The sequence below is a fragment of the Gouania willdenowi genome, chromosome 1 (assembly GCF_900634775.1).
Source record: "Gouania willdenowi chromosome 1, fGouWil2.1, whole genome shotgun sequence".
NCBI classification, from domain to species: domain Eukaryota; kingdom Metazoa; phylum Chordata; class Actinopteri; order Blenniiformes; family Gobiesocidae; genus Gouania; species Gouania willdenowi.
The window spans coordinates 14,039,705-14,062,606 of NC_041044.1; the positions used below are offsets into that span (position 1 = coordinate 14,039,705).

Consider the following 22,902-nt stretch of genomic DNA (forward strand, 5'->3'; position numbering starts at 1 on the left):
ATTTTTTAAATACTTTTAAAACTAACCTATTCCCCCAGCATCAGATCTTTACTGTTTGAAGCAGGGTTCATAAAATTCTTCTTTTTTGTATTAACTTTTTTAAAAGGTAAAAATACGTCTGTATGTATGATTGGCACTATTTGTTGCTGTTGCAATTAATTTAATATGGAAGCCCATTTCCGCCAGTAAAAAAAAACAACTAGGAAAAGTAAAATAATTAAAGAAATAATAATTCTTAAGTCATAATGATGATATACTATCTGAGGTCTAAATGGTCTTCTAGATTTTGTGCCATAACTACAGTTGGAAGTATTTTTTTTACTGTCAGAAATGGGCTTCCATACATTTTTTATTTAATTTTTTAAAAAAGAATAAAATAAAATATGCATTACCTACCCTTTAGAGAGCTACAGGCATTATCGGATGCGTGTCGTCAATGGCAGGCTGAGGGATAAACAAATGAACAAATGATGTCTGATAAATGTAGTGTATGAAACAAAGGGAAAGAAAGACATTTAAAGACCAATATATGAACTACAGCACCCATGGAGCTTAAAATGAGTTTTTGGAAGAAGGGAGGAAATGAAAGAATGTCTTAAAGCTCTTATGTAATTTTTAAAAGTAACACGACTGAGAGAAAAAATATAATAAGTACTGTTACTTGATTGAAATTGTACTGAAGTACAAAAACAAGTAAGTCATACATAAAATCCTGAAGTACAAGTAAAAAGTAGCTCAATTAAATAGTACTCAAAGTAAAAGTTACCATTACTTTCACCCCACACATTTATTTTTGGTAATAAATCTTGCCACGGTTCTCTTGTAAACATCTCATGCATAAACTTGAAAAAATTGGAACTTAATTTATTTTCCACAAAAGCATCTGCATGAAATATAAGGTTTGTCAAAATGTACAATTATTATTGTTAAAATAAAACAACAAATGATTTTGATTTTTTAAAAATTCAGTGCAGTATGTTGTGTGTAAATTATAATACATTTCATGATGATACTGTCTGCTTTCCAATGTTTAAATGCAAATAATTTACTCAGTAACAGTTGGGTGTAGAAATGTAACAAATAACTTATTTTAAAACAAGCAAAATTAATGATTTAGAAATATACTCAAAAAAAGTACAATTACCCATAAAAGCAACTCAATTACAGTAACTTGAGTACTTGTAATCCATTACTTTCACCTGTTGGATTGTAACCTGAAGGCGCCATGATTTAAACACTCCAATACAGTAGGTGGCGATATGCACCTATAGTAGGTAGTAGTATCTGATATCTACTGCTCATGTCTGGACTGGCTGCTGTCATTGAAACATCGTGGTTGTAAACCAACATGGCGTCTATTCTATTCAATTCGTAAACAGTAGTTCCAGAGCACGTAGATATTTGTAATTCGGTGTTATTTAGTCAGTAGGTAGTCCAACTAGTTTAGTCATGTTGACGTCTTTCGCTTGTTTGTTGGTGAGAAATGGGAGAAACGCGTCGGTGTTGTCAGCCCGGTTCCCCAGACCTCAGACCCAGAGGACGGTCCTCTCTCCCTGGGTCTGTCAGAGCTCCACCGCTCCCTCAGACACAACCGTGTGTCAGTCTGCTTCCAAGCCCACAAACCCGCCTCTCCATCCAGCAGAACAGGAGAACTTCGAATCCCTGTCTGCAGGATTATCCTCCAGGATTTCCTTCAAGAAGAGTCACCCAGATATCAGAGACCAGCAGCACGAGGAGGAACAGCCGGAGAGAGTCCACAGGAGGCTGCCTAGAAGGAACACCGCCTACTGGTACTTCCTACAGTGCAAGAAGCTGATCAGAGAGAACAAGGCGAGCACACACAAAACTGCACCCAAATATCTAGAAGCATGACTCTTTATTAGTGGTGGGAAGATACACTCGAGTGTACGATACTATAAACGATATCGGGTTCACGAGATCGATACAATAAGATATTTTGAAAAGAAAAATTGAAGTGTCAAGTAGGGATGTAACGATTCACTCACCTCCCGATACGATTCGATTCACGATACTGGGTTCACGATACAATTCTCTCACGATTTATTTTACAAAATGGGAATGTAGACAAATTTTTTTTGGGGAAAAAAACTAGAAAATACTGTTATTTTCCTTTTATTTTTCATTGTCAAAAGAATTCCTTGATAAACAATTCAAAACAATGTAATTTAACTAAAAAATAAATCTTGAATGAAATAAATAAAGCAATAATACAAATGAAAATGAAGCCTATTAATTTAAATTCTGGTTCTATAATAAACAATGCAAAACTGCATAATAGTTATTTTTCTTTTAAAAGTGCCACTGAAAATGTATTTTGTGCCTTAACAATTGGACTTGATTGCACTGATTTACGTCATATTTGTTTGGGCCAGCAGAGGGCGCTGGTAACACAGTGGTCGGTTGGCATGCAGATATCTTGCAGTGAAGAAGAGAAACTATGCTAGCAGACAGAGCTAATAGAAAAACGTGACTTTTACAGATATTCAAGTAATATTACAGATATTCTTTCGGTGCTAAAGGGATAATGAATCATTTATTAACATATTTAAGAGTAGAAGGCGGCCAGAAAGAAAGTATTAGCAGACTCCGCCCGCCGCCTACACTTGTGGATAGCACCCTCTGCTGGTTAAAGAAGTACTGCGATTCAATTTTCAGAAAATCGATATCAACCGTGATACCTATGAATCGATTTTTAACTGCCTTACGATTAATCGTTACATCCCTAGTGTCAATTGATAAGGAAATGTATCAATAGCCTCCGGGACTGAGGCTATTGATACCGAATGGTCTAAGGCACCGCACTCAATGATTCCTCTTTTCGCTAATGTGGGTTCGAATCCCACTTTTGTTATATGTTTTTCCATTTTAACATATTCAGCACGACAAATTCCACCTTTAAAAATACATAACAAAAAAAAACTAAACATTATTGGGTATTTCCTGGGTTAGGGATAGGGTTAGTGGGGTAGCTGAAAAACATGAGCTAAAATAAAACTGACTTAACTTTTAAGTAATGTGGTGCACCTATCATGTCACCTAAACTGGCCAATGAGGGGCGCTACGTATGAATAGACTGGTAGGTACGTATTGGAAACGTATCAATAGCCATGGCCAAGAAAAATTGTCAGTAAAGGGCTCGAGACTGTGACCAAAATGGTCGCATATGCGAGTATATTTTAAGTATGTACAAGTGAAAATGTTATCTGGTCGCATCCGTGCGAGTGCGTATGGTGACCTTATTTTGGACGAAGCGGCGGAGCGCTTTGTCACGTCCCACACAGCGCACTTCTCTCTCTCTCGCTCTGTACTGCAGGTGAGGAGACGGTGCGCACTCATGGAACTTGGCTGCGGGTAATGCAACGGTGAATGCACACTATGCAGACATAACGAGTCCTTCACTGAGTACGCGCTCACATTGATAAGATAATCCTTTATTGATCTTACAATGGAGAAATTCACCTGTTACATTTGGCATTCAGTAAGATCACTCAGGGTGAGCAGAATAGACAAGAAATGTGCAGACAGTTAAATAGTAAAAAGAGGTATCTTATGTACAATAAGTAAAAGCAAACATCTTAAGGGGATGGAGTTATAACAATTAGGAAATAAGACTAAATACAAATAGAATAAAAGTTAGAACAGACTATAAAAACTAGAATATCTAGGTGCAAAGTTTACAGTTCTAGTGCAGGTTGTCAGTAAGTGGTGCTGATACAGAGATTATTGCATGTAGTTTTGCAAAGGGGGGTTATTGCACATGTTACTTTAGGGTCTTGTTGTACAGTCTGACAGCAGTGGGGGTGAAGGCCTTGCGGTAGTGCTCATTCGTGCACTGAGGGTGTCAGTCTGCCACTGAAAGAGCTGCTCAGCTCCTCCACAGTCCCGTGCAGTGGGTGGGAGGTGTTGTCCATGATGGAGGTGAGCTTGGCTAATACCCTTCTGTCCCTCACCTCCTCCACAGAGTCCAGGGGGCAGCCCATGATGGAGCTGGCCCTCCTGACCAGCTTGTTCAGTCTGTTCTGGTCCCGCAAGTAAAAAGGAAGAACATGCCGAGCTCAGTGATAGTGTACACGCTCATCAGAATCAGCATGGAGGGACCAGAACTGATGGACTATGATGTCAGGCCAGATGTTCAGCTGTGGTTCTCCCAGGGCAGGGGTCTGCAACCTGCGGCTCTGGGGCCTAATGTGGCCCTTTGACTCTTTTGCAATGGCTCTCTATAACTTAAAAAAAACTATTGAAATAAATAGTTATTTTTTTTACAGAGGCTATTAATGATTAATGACAAATAAAATCAAGATATAACAATTTGTTAACCTAAAATAAATCACATTGTGCAATGACTCAGCAACTTCCTACTTCACCTCCTGCAACATCTACAGACCATCAAATTTCCTGCCCCTGTGACTAACCTTAAGTTTGAAATCCCTGGTAAAATAACTAAACCAACAAAAACACTATTCTGGAAGTAAATAGAGCTTTTAATTGTGTGGAAACAGATTTATTTAACCACCAATGTGCAGGTTAAATATGCTTTATGTGTGGCAAGAAATGAGCAATTAGCATGTGTTGAACACATGATCATGTGTTATCAAATTCAAGTTCCTTTTTTAGCCTTTCAAATACATTAACTAAAAAAAAAAATCTTTATATAACATTGTGCTCATGTAAACTGAGATGTGTAAGAATTTGAAGATGCAAGATACTGTTTTATTTTTTGATGTCAATTTAATTTTGTTTTAAATGGTTTTTAAGTTGCCATTTACATGATCAATATAAATCAAATTAAATCAAACATTATTCTATATAATTTTAACTGTGTATAATTTAATACACTGTATTGTCTTCATTGAGAAGGTATTTAATCCAGGTGAGATGAGGTTAAATGGTTCCTTGTTGCAGACCTCTGACCAGAGGAAGAGGGTTAGGAGACCCCACTATCAGAGCTGGACCCTATATTTAATTCTATGGGGTGAAGCAATGCAGATGCTAAGTTGGTTATGCTACTGTTAACTTAATTCAAGTACAGCATTTCTGCAAAATAAAAAATCAGAATACATGTAACCTGTTGTTATGCTTTGCTGTTATTTAAAACATTTTTGTTCGTCTTTTAAAATTATTTAAAATGAATGACCTGTTATTTCAGTCACTGCTTGTTGCAGAAAAACGTAATATTGACACTAAAACCTGAAAACATATTTCAAATATCTCAAGTCACTGTCAATCTTTACTTCATAAAAAACTACAGTACGCCAGTTAAGTCAACTATTCATCAGCATGCATGGCTATGCTGTACACCCCCTCCCCCCGTTCAAAAAAAGGGTGCGACCAACTGAAAAAGTTGGTTGCACCAGTGCCACCACTGGAAAAGTTAGTGTAGAGCCCTGCATCATCCACGCATTCTTCTTCTCCTGCTTATTCTTTTTTTAATTGCGTATTGGGTAAATGTGTTGACAACAAATCCTTAATATTTCTAAGATTATATTTTGATCTCTTTATCATACAGGAAGTTGCATCCATAGTCAGGAAGTTGAAGCGCCATCAATAATCAGGACAGTCAAAAGTGCTGGGTGAAATGGATGAAATACGACGGTGATATACGACGTAAATCTTGATATTTTTAACTCAATAAATTCACATCACAAAGACAATACTGGGTTACATTTTCTGATAAAAAATGCCACACTGGCACATTTATTAACAAACAGCTGATCAATATGTGCCACTTTAGTCTTTTTCTCCTCTATGGGACAGCACGTGTGAGTGAGTTCTGTAGTGTGGCATGTTTAGGGGAAGGTCTTGGTTAGTATGCACTCAGTAATCCATCTAACTGCTTTTCATGCTGTTCTGAGTAAAAAAAAAAAAAAAGGGGCGACTGTTAAAATGAGTATTTTTGGAAAATAAGCTATAAAAATATATATCAGAAATATGTGAAAATTATAAAGGACACTGTTTGACTGTACTCTATGAATAATATTAATTACTTGTATGATGATGTGATTTGTACTGTGATTGTATAAATAAAAACAAGTTAAAAGAAATATAGATATATCTTGATATAGGATATTGTCATTTTCTATATCGCCAAAATATAAAACTTGATCAATACACGATATATTGCCCAGCCCTAACAGTCAATTTCATAATGGAACTGAACATTTATTTTGCTGGGGCTGTTTTTTCTTCTTTTTTTTTTGTACGTATTTAACACGTAAACATTAAAAAAAAAAAACTAGATTACACCAGGAAAGGTCAAGTGAAGCCAGATTCAAGGTTAACATTCATGTCGTGGTGTTCATCACTCCATTTTTAATCTAAGTGTCAAAACTCCTTTCATTGATCCAAACGTGTAAAACTAACTCCAGCTAATGGTATTCTCCTGTTCCTTCCTCTGTGTGACTCCTGTGTGGTGCTGCTGTAGCTGGAGGAGGCTCTGGAGCTGTTCAGCAGCAACATGCTGCAGGGGGAGCAGCTGCAGCCTGAGGAGTACAACTACACTGTCCTGATCGGAGGCTGTGGACGAGCTGGAAACATCAAAAAGGCTTTCAAACTCTACAATGATGTATGCTCACTTTAGTCTGACTCATCCTTAGATTACTCTCAGTATGAGTGAAACCTAAATGATTATTAATGACATTGCTGTGTATTAATTTAAGAGTTCATAAATTGTCACTCAGGCAAAACATTAAGGTTCTATATCATGCAAATCAACTTTTTTGAGCTTTTAACCTTGTTACAATGTTAATTCCTTATCAAAAACACCCCAAAGTATTATTGGACTTTCTTCCTGCATCTCTGAGTAATCCTCAATAATCCTGCTCTCTGAGCTGCTTCTCTGCCCTCTTCTAAAAAATGAGCGATTCAAATGCTAGTGACATCATTAGCATTATGAACCGCCCCCTCCAGGAAGTTCCTGCTGCTGGTGCCACGCCTCCATGGTGAACACTGCAGTGTAGGCACCCAGGGAGCAGACATCATATCACCGTTGACTTGATCTGATGTGTTTGTGACCCAATGCGACGCAACGGTTGCGGTGATAAACAAATATTATCACCTTAAATGCACTATTCCTGTATTTAATAAAGATGAGGAGGAGAAGAAAGTCAATAAGCAGCTTAAAACTCTGGTGATTGTTTGAAGCTGCTGCTGCTTGATGAACACACACAGCGCAGAGACGGACTCACACAATAGACGCTGAAATGTTCATGTGTTTTACTGTAATGTGCAGTTTTTTGGATCAACAGTGTGTGTGGATAGCAAGATAAAATTGCTTTGGTGATCACTGATCTGCCTCGGAGTGAGTCATGCAGGAGCCTGGCAGGCAAGTTAATGTATAGACACGCCCACTCATGAATATGCATAAGCAGGCAGCAAACAGCCCATTGGTCAGAAAGTCACTTTTTAGAGGCAGTTAATCTTCAATAAGTATTGATGAGGATAAATGAATGTAAAGCTTGCAGGATTTGACCACGTTAACGCAACGCTTACTCTGATTCTCCAGATGAAGAAACGAGGTCTTGAGGCGTCTGATGCGACCTACACGTCATTGTTTAACGCCTGTGCTGAGTCAGCGTCACACACCACCGGCCTCCAGCAGGCTCTGAAGTTAGAGGAGGAACTACGGCGTAAAAACTACCCTCTCAGCACCATCACGTACCACGCTCTGCTCAAGACCCACGCCGTCACCAACCACCTCCAGGCCTGCCTCCACATAGTCAGGGTATATGAGAGGTTTAGAATGCTCTGCTTGTCTTGTCCTGTTGTTGTTGTTGTGGTGGTGGTGACACTGTGTGTTTCCATGTAGGAGATGCTGCAGAATAAACACATGGTGACTCAGGAGACACTTCACTACCTGCTGATGGGCTGCTTTAAAGACAAAGCCAATGGCTTCAGAATGGCTCTGCAGGTACAATGGAACAAAAAACCTAATCGTGATTTTTCTGACAGATATTGCGATTTTGATTCAATTTACAATTTTTAAAAATATTTTCTACATTAAAATGCATATGCAATTTTTTTTTTTTTTTCCAAATTCTGTTTTCCACATCCACAAAATAAATTACAAATAAAAATGAAAACTAATTAAACAGAAATTATGTAAAAAATAAAAATGTTATTTAAAATAATGAGCTGTAGCTCTGATGAGATGTTTAAATGCTCTGAGCAGGTGAAGCTGATTAAAGCTGCTACTGTTCTCACGAAGCGCATTAGCGCTGCATGAGATACGGACGGAGCTTTTACAGCCACATTAAAGTGAAGCGGGCACTGGTCTGCTCTGATTTAGGAGTCAGGGATGATTTACATAGTTTTTGGCCAGGTTAGACAGTGTTAGGTGGTGTTTCAAGTGGCCACCGGCCAAGATGGGACATTAACGCTTAAAAAAAACAACTTTCCATCACGATGACACCGTTTTAACCTGATTCTGTCTATTTCTGCGTTCAACAGTAGATTCAGTTTTCATCGTTTGATTCCGTGATTCCATCAAATGGATTTTATAGGGCCCTAGTGTAGTTGTTACCACACTCAAAGACTCGCTGTAGTCAAAAAAAAAAAAAAGAGACTCACTGTAGCGCATACAAGCGTCTGCCCTGTAACCATCTCTGATTGGCCAGCAGCCCAGGAAGGTGGTTCTCGGCAATTCTGATTGGTGAACATATATATCACTCAAATGATGGAGACGGAAGAAAAAACCTCCAGCATCTCAGGTTACGCTATCGCAGTAGTGAAAACCTTAATATTGTTGTGATTAAGGTTAATCGTTCAGCCTTATTTCAGAGTTTTACTTTAACTAGTACAGTGCTCGTCGGAAGTATGTATTCATATAGTGGGAGCTTAAGTAGAGTTAGCATTTATGGCCAAATGTGTTTGAAGGTTGGATGTACAAAGAGGTGTACATTCTCTGTATTCTGTAGTCTTTTAAAGGGGTTTATTTGCAGGTGCAAAGTAAAATAGCGTGTGCATTTTCCCTGGTTTAATTCTATGGGACATGTGCATGATAAATGTTTGGTTTTTCATTTTCATATTTTTTTCATTTGGTGTATTTTTCCGTAATGTATGTTTTTTGGAGTCACCAAATAATTCCAGAATAATGCATGCACACACTCAATCTATGTGCAAACAGTCAAAAAAGTTTCAGGTCGAACAGACAGATACAGAAATTTGCTCTACAAACACACAGAACTTCCTTGCTTTATTAGAGAGATTAGAGGCTAAGATAACAAGAAAGGCGAGCAGTTACTTATAAAGGTAGGAAATCCTAATTCATGCAATTGTTTCATTTTCATTACAGCATCTTCCTATTTTATTGGCTACTAACAAACTACTAACTAATCGTCTAACATGTAACATTTGTAAAATTTAACAAATGTCATTTTACGAAAATCCACCTTGCGTTTTTAAGAATACATTTTATATATATATATATATATATATATATATATATATATATATATCATATTATATATAACATACCACAACCCATACATCAAATCTGCAGCCATTAAAAACATTGGTCACAATGTTTCAGTTAAAATAAACAATTAAAGATGGTTAATTTAACACTAAAACTGTATTTTAATATATTTTAGCTGTATTTAACTTCACTACTATCTACATCTGTTATATGTATTTATCTTTGTGAGTTTGAATCCTGGAAGGTAAATCAGATTTTAGATCAAGCTCATTGGTGACTAGAGCTCAAGGCTGGTGACAGCCTTACGACATAGTCGATCTACATACTATTCCTCACTAATTGAAGAAAATAAAAATAATCCGAGGTATTTTTTCAGCACTGTAGCCAGGCTAACACAAAGTCAGAGCTCTATTGAGCCCATGATTCCTCTAGCCCTCAGCTGTGAGGACTTTATGACATTTTTTAACGATAAAATTCATAAGATTAGAGATAAAATTAGCCACTCCCTGTCTTCACCTGGGCCTGCTGTACCATTAAATGTAAATAGGCCTAACCTAAACTGTTTCACACATATAGGACTTCAGGAACTTAACTCTATTATTTCATCCTCCAAACCATCGACCTGCCTTTCAGATCCGATCCCAACTAAGCTGTTTAAAGAAGTTGTTCCCCTGGTCTTCCCATCTTTGTTGGAGACAATAAATATATCCCTATCAATAGGCTACGTGCCACAGTCCTTTAAAGTAGCTGTAATCAAACCCCTTCTCAAAAAACCTACTCTTGATTCCAGCACTTTAGCAAACTACAGGCCTATATCTAATCTTCCTTTTATTTCAAAGATTCTTGAGAAAGTTGTGGCGGCTCAGCTCTGTGACTTCCTTCAAAACAACAACCTGTTCGAGGACTTCCAGTCAGGTTTTAGAACTCAACACAGCACAGAGACTGCTTTAGTTAAAGTAACTAATGATCTACTCTGGGCTTCAGATGAAGGACGACTCTCAGTGCTGGTTTTATTAGATCTTAGTGCAGCTTTTGACACTATAGATCACTATATTCTACTAAAGAGATTAGAGGAATTACTTGGAATCACAGGGACTGCCCTAAACTGGTTTAAGTCCAGGTACCAGTTTGTACACGTGAATAATAGGTCTTCTGTGTACACTAAAGTAAGCTACGGGGTTCCTCGGGGCTCTGTGCTAGGTCCAATCCTCTTCTGTATCTATATGATCCCCCTTGGTAATGTTATGAGAACATACTCTGTTAACTTTCACTGCTATGCTGATGATACCCAACTGTATGTATCAATGAAGCCAGGTGAGACAAATCGGCTATCTAAACTTGAGGCCTGTCTAAAGGACATTAGGGCCTGGATGGACCAAAATTTTCTTCTTCTTTTTTTTTTTTTTTTTCCACCTTGTCTGCACATGCTGTTGAAGGTTAACACTACAAGAAGTGCAATCTTTTAACAGCAATGCATATTTTATTATTGCAATTAAATAAATGAATTTATTTCATTGCATAAATTTGACCATCACCTGCCCTCCCTAGGGAAGGGTAAATACTTTATTAAAGGGAGGATGTAAAAAAGAGAGGGCAGTGTTACACCAGGGTGAGGGGGGTGGGGGGGGGAGTTAACAGGGAGGAGGGATACAAGATAGGAAAACGAATGGGTGGGGAATAGTCAATAAGTTTCAAGTGATGTGATGTGAAATTGTGGTTGTGTATATTGTGCTTATTGTTGTGTTATCAAGCCAGTCTGGTGACCAGTGTGCGGCTTAGGAATAATGGTGGTGGCTGTGAGCAGAGGAGGAAGTGAGTGGAAGTTACATAAAACAGGTATTTGGGAACAACGTGTCTATGGTTGAGCCCAGTATGAGTGTTATCCCACAGCCCGAGGCCAGTGCGTCCATGACAAATGTGATTCCAAGAGCCGCTACTGCAAAACCCATGAGCCGCCCCCGGGCCCGATGAAGCAGTCGGGCCAGCAGAAAGAGCGAGAGATCTAGGGGCGACCACCCCACGGCCAAGCAGCCCACCGAACGCCCCCAAGGTCCCAAGCCGAGAGGCTGCCATTGCCCCCCCCATACACACCCGAAAAGCCCCCAAGGAGCCAAGGAGCCAAGGACCCAGCGCACCACGCCACCAACTCCAACCCCCAACCCCCAGGCCCCCCACCCCCCCACCACCACCCACACCCCCGCGCCCAGCCCCCCGAGGGGAGGGCCCAGAGAGCCCCCCGCCCGAGACCCCAGCGGAGGAGCCAAAGCCCACGCCCAGCAGACGACCAGAGCCACGCCGAACGGGCAGCCGGCGGGCACCCGCCGGTGAGCCCAGAGCCAGCAGGGACCCGACCCCAGGCCAGGAGGACCCGGAATGGATGCAGCACCAGGAGCAGCCCGCCCAGGGCGAACGACCACACCCCAAGCCGCATAAGGCACCAGGGGGCCGCTGGGGGTCCCCCCGCCGGTCCCCAGGCACCCCAACCTAGCCCCCCCGGGCGCCCCAGATGCTGATGCCGCCCGCGCCACGAGCTTCAGTTCTTTAAAGCCAGGGCCCCCTCCAGAGGCCAAGCCAGACCGCCCCGCCGGGATGTGGCCCCCTAATTTGGCCCCGACACCCTGCCTCACGGGGGATTGCCCAAGTAGGGGCCGCACCAGAAGGTATGCAAGGGCGCGGCACGCGCCACCCGCCCCAGAAGACCCCCGCCAGGACCGGCCCGGCCAGCCGGTCAAACACCCCGGGCCCCAGGAGCAACCCCAGGGACCAGGACCCCCCAAGGGCAAGCCCCCCGGGACGCGCCCCGCACCCCAGCCCAGGTCCCGGCCACAGCCCCAGACGGCACAAGGCCAGCAGCCCAGGGCCCGCCGCCCCCCGGACAGCGCAAGCCACGGGGCAGCGCCCCCCGCCGGCCCGCGAGCAACCGGCGACCCCCACCGCGGGGACGGAAGCACCCCAACGGCACACATCCAGCGCGGGACAGCAGCCCCCAGCCAAAGATGCCCCGGACCCACCCACCAGTCCGCAGATGGCAGGACATACCCACCAGGCGGCCGAAAGCAACCTCAACCACCGGAACAGCTAACGCCGCCCCCCCCAGTAAACAGCATCATCCCGAGGCGCCAAACAACCCTGCCCCAACCCCGGTGAGGACACCAGCACCCCCCCCAGCACATTCCATTCCCCAATGGAGAGGCACTTCCCGATCCCCTGTGTGAATGTGTGTGTTTGGTGAATGTATGGGGTGTAATTAAAAGAAGGGGGATGGAGGGGAGCGGTGCTCCCCCTCCAGCCTCTGTGGATTTATGTGTATGTGGTGTAATAGGCCGGAGGGTGTAAATGATGATACACCCTCCGGGGGGTGGCATGTTGAGATGCGATTAAAATTGGAGGGATTAGTAGGGCAACTAGAGGTGGGAGGGCCGCCCCCACGCCACTACATAGTAACACAGGTGGCGGCCCCCTCCACCCCCAGCCCCACCATCCAGCCCCCCAAGGGTTGGGTATCGGTGTGTGGTGCATTTTGTGAGTGAGCCAGACCAGCTGGGAGTGGGGTGAAGTGAACATGTAGGAGGCCTGTCCAGTGTGAGCCGGGCCCGTCCGCGTGGCGGGCCACGCGAGAGGGTAGATGGCGCAGACGGGCAAGTGGCACTGCGGGCCCCGGAACAGCACAGTCGGAGACCCCCCCCCCACGGCACCCCCCAGACCGCGCCGGCCCCGCGGAGCACGGCGACACCCCCCACCCCATCCCCCGGCGCCCCAGGGGGCGACCCCCGCCGCCCGCCGGCCCGGAGCAACGCCACCCCGCCACCAAGGGGAGCGCCCGTACCGGCCCATGCCCGCACCAGGGCCAGCACAGGCCCACCCGGCGCCACGATACAACACTCTCCACCGGGAGGCGGCCCCGGCCCCCCCGACGAGAGAGGACGCCATCCACCGCCAAGCAGGGCCATCCCGCCAGCCACGGACCGGCAAGCCAGAGTACCGAAGCACCCCCAGCCCGGAACCGCCCCCCCACACCAACGGCGCCAATAGAGCCCCCCCCCCCCCCCCCCCACGGAGGCAATCCCCGACGACCCACGCACCGGCACGAGACACCCCCCCGACGCCAGCACACCCCGAACAACAGCGGGCCCGAGGCCACCAGCCCCGCCCTGCCCAAGGCTGCGCAGCGCCGCCACGACCCGCGGCCGGTCCCCGGGCAGATGGCCGGAGAGCACCTCCCCGGACACGTAGCCCAAGGATCCGCCCCCGGGGCACCCCCGCCCCGGAATTGCGCCCACGGCGCCCGGTGCACCCAGCCAGCAGACCAGCCAACGCGGATCCACCGGGCCAGGAACCACGCGCCGCGCCCCCGCACACCCGCCCAATACGACCCCCGGGGAGGCCCCATAGCACCCCCCACCCCACCCCTCTAGCCATAACGTCCACACCATTGCGGTCGTACAAAAAGCCCCCGAGGGGGCCCCGCCTGGCTCGTCGCGCAAGCGACATCCCTGGCAAAGGTGCGCCCCAGGGAGCCTAGTCAAGGACCCGCAAGGGCCGACGGAGCAACCCACAGCCACACCCCGCCACCCAGCAACCCAGGAGGCAATCGCCGACCCCGGGCCGCAGCCACCCCCAAAGCTACCCCCACCCTGGATCCCCCCGGACCGGAGCCAAGGACCCCACCACCCCAGGCCCCCCAACGAGACCACCCCCCAGCCAACCCACCCGGCACGGCACCGCCCGTCCCCCAGGCGGGAGCCACAGCCCCCCCACCAGTGCCCCAGGCCAACGGGAGCCCCCCAAACCCAACCCCACAGGATGGCGGGCGCAAGAGCAAAGGAGGAGGAGGGGGGGAGGACGAGACAGGGGGACAGGGAGCAAGGGGAAGGAGCGGCAGGGGAGCACGCAGGGCCCCAGCCCCAGAGACCAACCAGATGCGCATGCAAGGGGCAACGGCGCCAAATCAAACAGCCCCGGGACCCCGTGAACACCCAGAAGGAATGCACACCCGTGCTGAGGCAACAAGGCACCCCGGCAACCCACCCCAGCCATCCTGACCAAGACCACCCCAGAGGCCCAAGGCGGCCCCGGCCTACAGTTGGGCTAGTGCGTTAGTAAAGAGTGGTGCTGGCAGTCGCTTGCAGGCTAGATCATCAGGCTTTTAAAAATTTAGATTTAATGCAATTAAAAAAGGAGTCCAACGCTCCTCAAAGCACGTTATTTTTTTTTGTTTTCTGAGAGCAGACATCTTTTCCATGGAAATAAATTCTGTGAGGAGATTTTGCCATTGGTTTATGTTTAAGGATTTTTTGTCTTTCCAATTTAGTAATATTGTTTTTTTTGCTATGGCTAGTGCCGCAAGGATTGATTGTGATTGGTTTGCTGGAGGTTGAAGCATTGTCAGGTCTCCAATCAAACAAAGATTTGGAGATAAAGGAATCCTGTAGTCCAAAATGGAGGACAGTTTTTCAGTGATTAGAATCCAAAAGTGTTGAACTGGGGAGCAAAGCCATAAGGCATGTAAATAGGAATCCGCTGTATTCTGGGTGCACTGAGAGCAGATTTTCTTCAAATTTTCTTCTTCTTAACTCAGACAAGACTGAGGTCATTGTACTGGGCCCACAACACCTTAGAGAAACCTATGCTAGCCTAACTGCCCTAGATGGCATTACTCTGGCACGAAGCACAACTGTTAGAAACCTTGGGGTTCTATTTGACCAGGATTTATCCTTCAACTCTCACATAAAACAAACTTCAAGAACTGCCTTCTTTCATCTCCGTAACACTGCTAAAATCAGATCTATCCTGTCTCAGGGCGACGCTGAAAAGCTAGTCCATGCTTTTGTTACCTCTAGACTGGATTATTGTAATTCTCTTTTAGCAGGCTGCCCGAGCAAGTCGCTTAAGACACTTCAGCTGGTTCAAAATGCTGCAGCACGTGTACTGACTAAAACTAGGAGAAGAGATCACATTACTCCTGTATTAGCCTCTCTGCATTGGCTTCCCATAAAATATAGAATAGAATTCAAGATTCTTCTTCTCAGTTATAAAGCCCTAAATGGACAGGCACCAGTCTATCTCAAGGAGCTTGTAGTGCCATACAATCCCCCCAGAACACTACGCTCTCAAAATGCTGGACTACTCGTTGTTCCATTTGTCTCTAAAAGTAGTATAGGAGGAAGAGCTTTCAGTTATCAGGCCCCACTTCTCTGGAACCGTCTACCAACCACGGTTTGGGGGGCAGACACCCTCTCTACCTTTAAGGTTAGGCTCAAAACATTCCTCTTTGGTAAAGCTTTTAGTTAGGAACCAGCTCATAGTTAAGATGCAATAGGCATAGACTGCCGGTGGGGGGGTCTGGCATGCTCGGTTGGAGAGGGCGTTAAGAGAGAGGTCATTTAGGTTAGAGAGGGACCGGAGAGGGTCCCATTCCTCTCTCAAACACTCCCTCTATGTCTGCTTCTTCCCTTGTGTGTTTGCTCCTGTACTCCTTCTGGCTTTTGTCTTGCAGGTCTGTGGGATCCTTAGTGTGGAGTTACAGAGTCTCAACAACTCTGTCTCCACCCTCTCCTCTGCACACACCCAACACAGCATAACGTGGATGGCTGTTCATCATAGGAATGGGATCCACACAAGGTTCCTGCTGCTTAACAGAAGGTTTTCCTTGCCGCCATGATGAATTCATGTTGGGTGTGGGATACATATGTATGTGCATATACGTATATATGCATATGTGTGTATCCATAAAATGAAGAGTCCGTCCTTAAGAGTGCTCTACTGTAAAGTGTCTTGAGATACCATTGGTTATGATTTGGCGCTATACAAATGAAAGATTGGTTGATTGATAGAGCTCCTGAGGGACCCTCACATGGTCTATGTGGGCTTCCTGGTGCCCGTGGTTGGTGACCCCTGATTTAAAGGGGACATATCATGCTAAATCCACTTTTTTAGCTCTTAAATGCATTTTGTTGTACATTTAGAGTGCTCAGAAGTACAGAAAAAATCTAATTAGTTTCTTCAGGTGCTCCGTAGATATCGTTATATTCTGTTTTGGTCATATTTTTCAATCTGTTTCAATTTTTCTATTCTCTATTATGTTTTTTGAACTATTACATCACAGTATTTGCAGCGGAACTGCCAAATTAAGACATCGACTCCAGGCCCAACACTTCGAGCAATCCCCCATTTTTATTTCTCGCTGCGATTTTGGAGTCCACGCTCAAGAATGCCGAAGTTACGAGAGGAGAAATCAAAATGTTCGGTTGTTGGATGTAGTAACCCACACGCTTCATTACACCGTCTCTCCAACCTTTTCGAAGTGCCTGGTTGAGTTTTATTTTTTATGGAATTGTACCCACATCTGTGGGTAAGGTCGTTTTTGTGTGCGCGAAGCACTTCAAGGATGACTGCTTCAGCAACCTCCGCCAGTATAAAGAAGGATTTACCGAAAGACTTTGTCTGATTGAGGGGTCAATTCCGTCTATCTTTGGAGACGACGAACAGAGCACTTCGGTAAGCTGTAAATAACGCTAAAAAGTGTGATGATAAGACGTCCCTGGCATTAGCAGTTGCTTAGCAGTTGCACCGTCTTCAGACTTCATATGTTTGCGCTGTTTGCTCGTTTTAGATCCTTGATGATATGGCCTACGTGATTTAATTTAAGTCTAAAGTTTTCATTAGTCATTTCATTTTGCCGTTTTTGTCTCCGAAAAGACTGTATTAAAATGCATTTCGTGACGTTAGCTTGGCTCTAGCGTTAGCTCTGTGCTTGTGTTAGCTCACTTGTTAGGGTTCTGCAGGTTCATCTTCTTCATTTTCATCTCGCTCCGCCGGGTCCGACTCTGGCTGGAACATGTAAGGCTGGATGGACAAGTCTTCCGTTGTTGACATTTTGTAAATAACCTCTGAATAAAAAGTTTATGCTCCGCTACATAGCCGTATCTCTTCTATCAAACTACAAAAATGGCCGAGCAGGGTGGAGTTGAACCGAGTGTCACCTGAGGAGGGGGCGGGGTATGAAGTGTCTCATTTGCATTTAAAGAGACCGCACCAAAACGAGTTGCTCTCAGAAGCACATCAGAAAAGGGGTAGAAAAGGGGCCTGTGGAGCTATAATAATGAGGAATTCAGACCCAAGCATTGCAGTTCCGCTTTATATAGACCACAACTGTATGATTTATATGTAAAAAGAAAGGATGTAAAACCATGATATGTCCCCTTTAAGACATGGGTCAAAACCAACCTGTTATCATAACAGATGCTAACACAAGAGGAAGGCTAAGTTTTTATTTATTAAAGACTCAGTAATTGTGATTGAATATTTGTAATTGAGAACATAATTGCAATTGATTTCAAGGGAAAAGTAAGAATTGGAAAAAAGCGCTGGTCAACATAATCATAACTGAGTTGTAATTGAACATGTCATTGTAATTTAAAATGTAATTGACCCCATCCCTGGCGTCTACCTTTATCTTTATACTTGATTTTCCCTCAGGTCTGGCGTCAGATGCTCCAATCAGGAATTCTCCCAGATACAAAGAACTATAACCTACTGTTGAGAACAGCCAGGGATTGTGGGTTTGGGGATCCTGCCTTGGCTTCTGAAGTTCTCCTCAACACTCCCTGTCAGATTCGAGCCAAGAGAAATGTTACATCCAGAAGTCAGGGAGGAATAGACATTGATCTCCTGGAGAGACAGCTGTCTATCCAGCCTGGTCCTCAGAGTGAAGGTCAGCAGGACGCTACACGTGGGGAGAAGGAGCTGAACAACAGTGAAGATTCAACCCTGGCACTGGTACCAGTCAGTCCGTCTGAGCCCACCTCACCAAATGTCCTGGACCTTTTTGAAGGCCGCATCAGTACCATCGTCTCTCTCAGTGCCGTACACAAGCCGTCGGACAGGCTCGCCCTTATCGGTGGAGCTGAAGGTGTGCTGGGGAATATGGCCGCTAAAGGAGTCAGCCCAGACCTGAAAACCCTCACCCTGCTGGTTGACATGATGGAGTCGGGCTACTCATCCCTGCAGGTGCTGTTGAAGGTGGCCAAACAGCACCGGGTCAAGCTGGACGTCGCCTTTTTTAACTCGGCCATTTACAGAGCAGCCAAAGCCAGTGATGCAGATGGGTCAAAGGTATGGACACACAGTGTGGATTAAAGCAGGGGCTCTAACAACTCTCTGTTAGAGGTGAAAGCATGATCACATTCAGACAAAAACACAAGCTCATTCTTTCACCAACAGTTAATTTATTACTAATGTATTATTTATCACTTATCAAGTGTTATTATTTAAACACTTGAGAAACTTTTCAGTGAAACATTTATGTTTTTGTCAATCTAATAGTAAAGGTGTAAAGAGAAGAAATGTCCCGATACAACTTTTTCACTTCCGATACGATACCGATATTGCAGCCTTGCATATTGGCCGATATCGATCCGATACAATAACAGCACTAATCATACATACTTTTATTACCTATTTTGTAGTGTAGAATGTTAGAAAAAGCTTAGAAAAAACAGAGAACAATAGTCAGCAACAATAGTTGTGAGAAAAACTGACCCCTTTATTATTAACCAATTGGTTACATACATTTTAACCTTCAACATCATTTCTACAGTATTTTACAATTGATTAAATGTAATGTAATATATATCGGAGAGTTTAGATGCAGTCCGATAAAATATGATTTTCGTTTCTGGCTGATATCAGACCGATACCGATATCAATATCAGATCGGGACACCCTTAAGTAAAATTACTGATGTAGAAATATACTCCAAAAAGTACCCATAAAAGCAACTCAATCACAGTAACGTGAGTACTCACCTCTGCGTAATGGCATTGTATACTGTATATACTTGTTTCTATTGGATGTGAACATGCCATGGGTAAGAGGAGTAGGATTTGACAGATATTTTTGCAGCATTTATTATTTATTTTATCTGCAACCGTTCCAGGCAGCAACTTACGGTGGCTGGGAAGTGTCAGGTGAATGCATTTACAGAAAGGAACACAAATGCAAAAAGGTCACAACACGAATGCAAACCGGCCACAACGGAAGTGTTTCCGACGGACCGGTATTACAGACGGACGGGTATTATGATATGATAGCCTGATATGAAAAATATAAGAGTATCCTAATCAACTTTCACTTACTTTCATACGCGTTTCGATGTCTTCTTGTTCTTCTCTGTTCTGGTGGGTTAAAAACATCCGCCAGAAAAGTGTCCGTTTGTAATACCGGTCCGTCGGAAACACTTCCGTTGTGGCCATTTTGCATTCGTGTTGTGACCTTTTTGCATTTGTGTTCATTTCTTTAAACGCTGACACTTCCCAGCCACCGTAGCAACTCATCCATAAACAAAGGTTTATAAAAGTCTTGATGCGTTTTGTGGTTGTAGTGCGAATCGGAAAGCATTTATTATTAAAGCTAGAAATAATACCTTCCATCAAATCTTTGATATGCAAAATGTGCATTATTTTCTGCATTCAGGTACTCCCAAGAGTTCCAGCAAGCCATTCACTGGATTTAGAAATAATTGGTTTTCTGTATTTTTTCCTTCTTGTATTATCTTCAAAGCTGCAGAGTTTTCTTTAACTGGAGTAGATTTATGTATAAAGGAAAAAAGTTTCAAGAATACTAGAAAATCCTTAGTATCTCATCCATTTTTGAAGAAATGTAAATTGAAGTTTTAGAAAATGTAACATTAAATGGTTTTTTTCTTCAGTATTTTACAGGGCAAGAGAACTAAACAGACTCTAGTAAAGTCTTTGATAAATAATACTAGTAAAATGACATTGTCTGCACCAGAGAACAGGAGCTCAATAGAAACAGATTCCACTTTAAGATCACCCCTTATTTTGAATTTATATTCATATCAACAAATACTTTATTTAAAAAAATAAACCACAGTGATGTGCCAATCAGATTTGAATGAACTCAGTATGTGATTCTTTTCATTGTTTCAGTCTGTGTTGAGTGTGATGCGACAGAGAAACGTGGGTGTCAACGTGCAGACGTTTGGATGTCTGGCTTTAGGCTGCGAGAGGGAGAAAGAGGGTCTGCAGCTGCTGAATGACATGGAGGTAACAAACATTCATGTTTGTGTTTAATGTGAGGCAGAGAAGCTCTTCTGTCAATATGATGGGTTTTTTGTTTTTCACTTTGATCAACTTTTGCCTTTTTTTTACACTTTTAGTTTTACTGTTGCTGTAAAGTTCCCAATAATGTCATATGAAGGCAAATTCTCAAAAAGTAAATAAAGTTAAAAGTTAAACTGCTTTACGCTAATGAAAAATCTAATAAAGTAAATTTAAATAACTACAAGACACGTCACGAGCAATTACCAATGTGATCAATCAATGTGACTCATTGTATCCACTCAAGTTCTGACTATTTGAATGTTTTACTCTAACAATTCAGGAAAAAAGATCATTCAAATGCAATTAGTAATGCAATGAGATTCACCTTATATTGCCATTAATAAAGTTTCTCTAATCTAAAAATGTTAAAGTTTATGTTCAGCCAATCGAAGAACGCTAACTCTTCACACCGAATGCGACTGAAGTGACTGAAGCGATTAGATTACATTCAAATTAATGTAAATGACGCTACCTCAAGTTATCCCCCCTCGCGCGACGTGACTTGCGTGATTTGAGCGACTAGATCAAGCGCAACCTTGTCGCTCAAAGTTGAAAAATTTTAACTTTTCAAGCGACCTCAAGCAACAACTCTCCCATCCTTCACTGTCTGTAGAGCAGAGGCAGCAGCCCCTCGCTGCTCCCTCCCGCTACAGTGAGACGGCTGCAGCGGAGGGCTGTACTACACTTCCTCAATTTATCGGGGCAAAATTAAAGTAGTTACTGTAACTTCTTGAATTAGCCTATATTCTGAGTGAACTCATCCTTTAGTGACTCCGTAAGTTGATCATTTAAACCATAAAAGCGGAGCTGTCTATGATAAGTGCTGTAATCAGAATCAGAAGAGCTTTATTGACCAGGTACAATTTAGATCAATACAAGGAATTTGACTTGGTAGTTGCAGTGAAAGAAGACACATCAACACACCGGAGCAGCCATTTGCGGCGCCCACATATTTAGGTGAAAAAGGGATCAACAACAGGAGGAGAGGAGGAGTGAGGGGAATAAACTGCCAGTTTGAAACTGATTTCCCTAAACAGAGAAAGCAGTGTGAAACCAGGAAAGAAACCGCCTCCGCAAACATAAATGAAAGCATGACACAGTCAAACAACTCGAGACAAGGCATAAACGTATGGCCAAAGAAGAAGTGATCAACCCTGTCTCTCCCCTTTGTCACCAGCTCTATACACACACACACACACACACACACACAGCAGCAGCTCATCAGGGGCGATTGAAGTGACTGCAGTCGATGTGAACGCACCTTTACACATTCACGTCGCTGATTTTTCCATCCATCCATGAATCTAATGCCACTGAGTCATTACACAGCAAAAATCAGTTTAGAAACTTTTCTTTAGAAACTACAGTGAACGAAACTACATGTTTATGATTTATTTATTGTGTGGTAAGGATTAGATCTTAAAAATAGACTTTGGGCATCATTGGTTGTGAATGTAAATGTTTATCTTAAAATGCTATAGGTACGTGCTGTAAATTCAAAGTATTATTAATAAGACATTCCTCATTATTCTTTGCATAACACAAGTAAACAATGCATGTCACTGTGTTTCCTACAGGCAGCAGGATTTAGGCCCAACGTCCATGTGTTCTCTGCTCTGATTGGCCGAGCAGCTCGTCGCCTGGATTACGTCTACCTTAAGACGATCCTCAAAACCATGGCGGAAAAAAAGGTCTGGCCCAATGAGGCCATTATCAGGCAGCTGGAGTTTGTAGCTCAATATCCGCCCGGTTACGACAAGGTTAGCTCAGTCTGCCTCCAGCCACTGCTGAGGGAAACATACCAGTGTCTCACATTCTTCTCTGCTCCCTTGTTCCCAGTACAAGTCCAGAAACAATTACCTGGTTCACGTCGATGGTTTCCGTGGTTACTACCAGGAGTGGCTTAAACGGATGCCTGCACAGAGCAGTGATGGAGAGCAGGAGGATTCAGAGGCTGCAGGCCTGGAGACTCAGGCAGGAGAAGAACTGAGCGAGGCCCAGAGAAACCAGAGAGCTGCTGCCAGGAGGTTTCAAACCCGCAACCACAACAAGGAGAGAAATAATGCACTGGCTTTGCAACAGCACTCACAGTCATTGTAATATTTTTTTTTCCTCTAAAAAAAGTTATTTGGATTTATAAAGCAACAAATCTAAAACAAGTAAAGATTTATTTGCTTCATTTCGTCTGTGTTTTTGTTATTTTCTTGTATTAATTTGAACAATTATTCACATATTTCTAAAAATGATAACCATTTACTGAAGAGTGGGAAAAAGTCTCCAATGTATTAAAGGTGTTTCCTTTTTGTCTGTTGATAATGTGCAGCTTTTAATCACTTCTGCATTAAA

At 43.6% G+C, this 22,902-nt stretch overlaps 1 protein-coding gene across 2 annotated transcripts; it reads left to right on the forward strand.

The window, feature by feature from the left end:
• Positions 1–1,290: 1,290 nt before the first annotated feature.
• Positions 1,291–22,735, forward strand: ptcd1 (pentatricopeptide repeat domain 1). 2 transcript variants are annotated; one of them, XM_028450963.1, is made up of 8 exons: positions 1,291–1,830; positions 6,443–6,583; positions 7,523–7,741; positions 7,826–7,927; positions 17,912–18,547; positions 20,383–20,499; positions 22,134–22,316; positions 22,396–22,735. In XM_028450963.1, exons 1-8 carry the CDS (start codon positions 1,450–1,452, stop codon positions 22,654–22,656), a joined length of 2,040 nt encoding a protein of 679 aa, XP_028306764.1. In that variant the 5' UTR covers positions 1,291–1,449; the 3' UTR covers positions 22,657–22,735. The 2 variants fall into 2 exon arrangements, with proteins under 2 accessions (XP_028306764.1, XP_028306773.1); XM_028450972.1 differs by lacking the exon at positions 1,291–1,830 and adding an exon at positions 3,010–3,383.
• Positions 22,736–22,902: the final 167 nt, after the last annotated feature.

Excerpts from the sequence above, each read along its gene's own strand:
- ptcd1 (XM_028450963.1), top strand. The coding sequence starts at position 1,450 with ATGTTGACGTCTTTCGCTTGTTTGTTGGTGAGAAATGGGAGAAACGCG. Across the intron at positions 1,831-6,442 it reads AGCTGATCAGAGAGAACAAG|CTGGAGGAGGCTCTGGAGCT; the intron begins GCGAGCACACAC and ends GTGCTGCTGTAG. Across the intron at positions 20,500-22,133 it reads AGCTGCTGAATGACATGGAG|GCAGCAGGATTTAGGCCCAA; the intron begins GTAACAAACATT and ends TGTTTCCTACAG.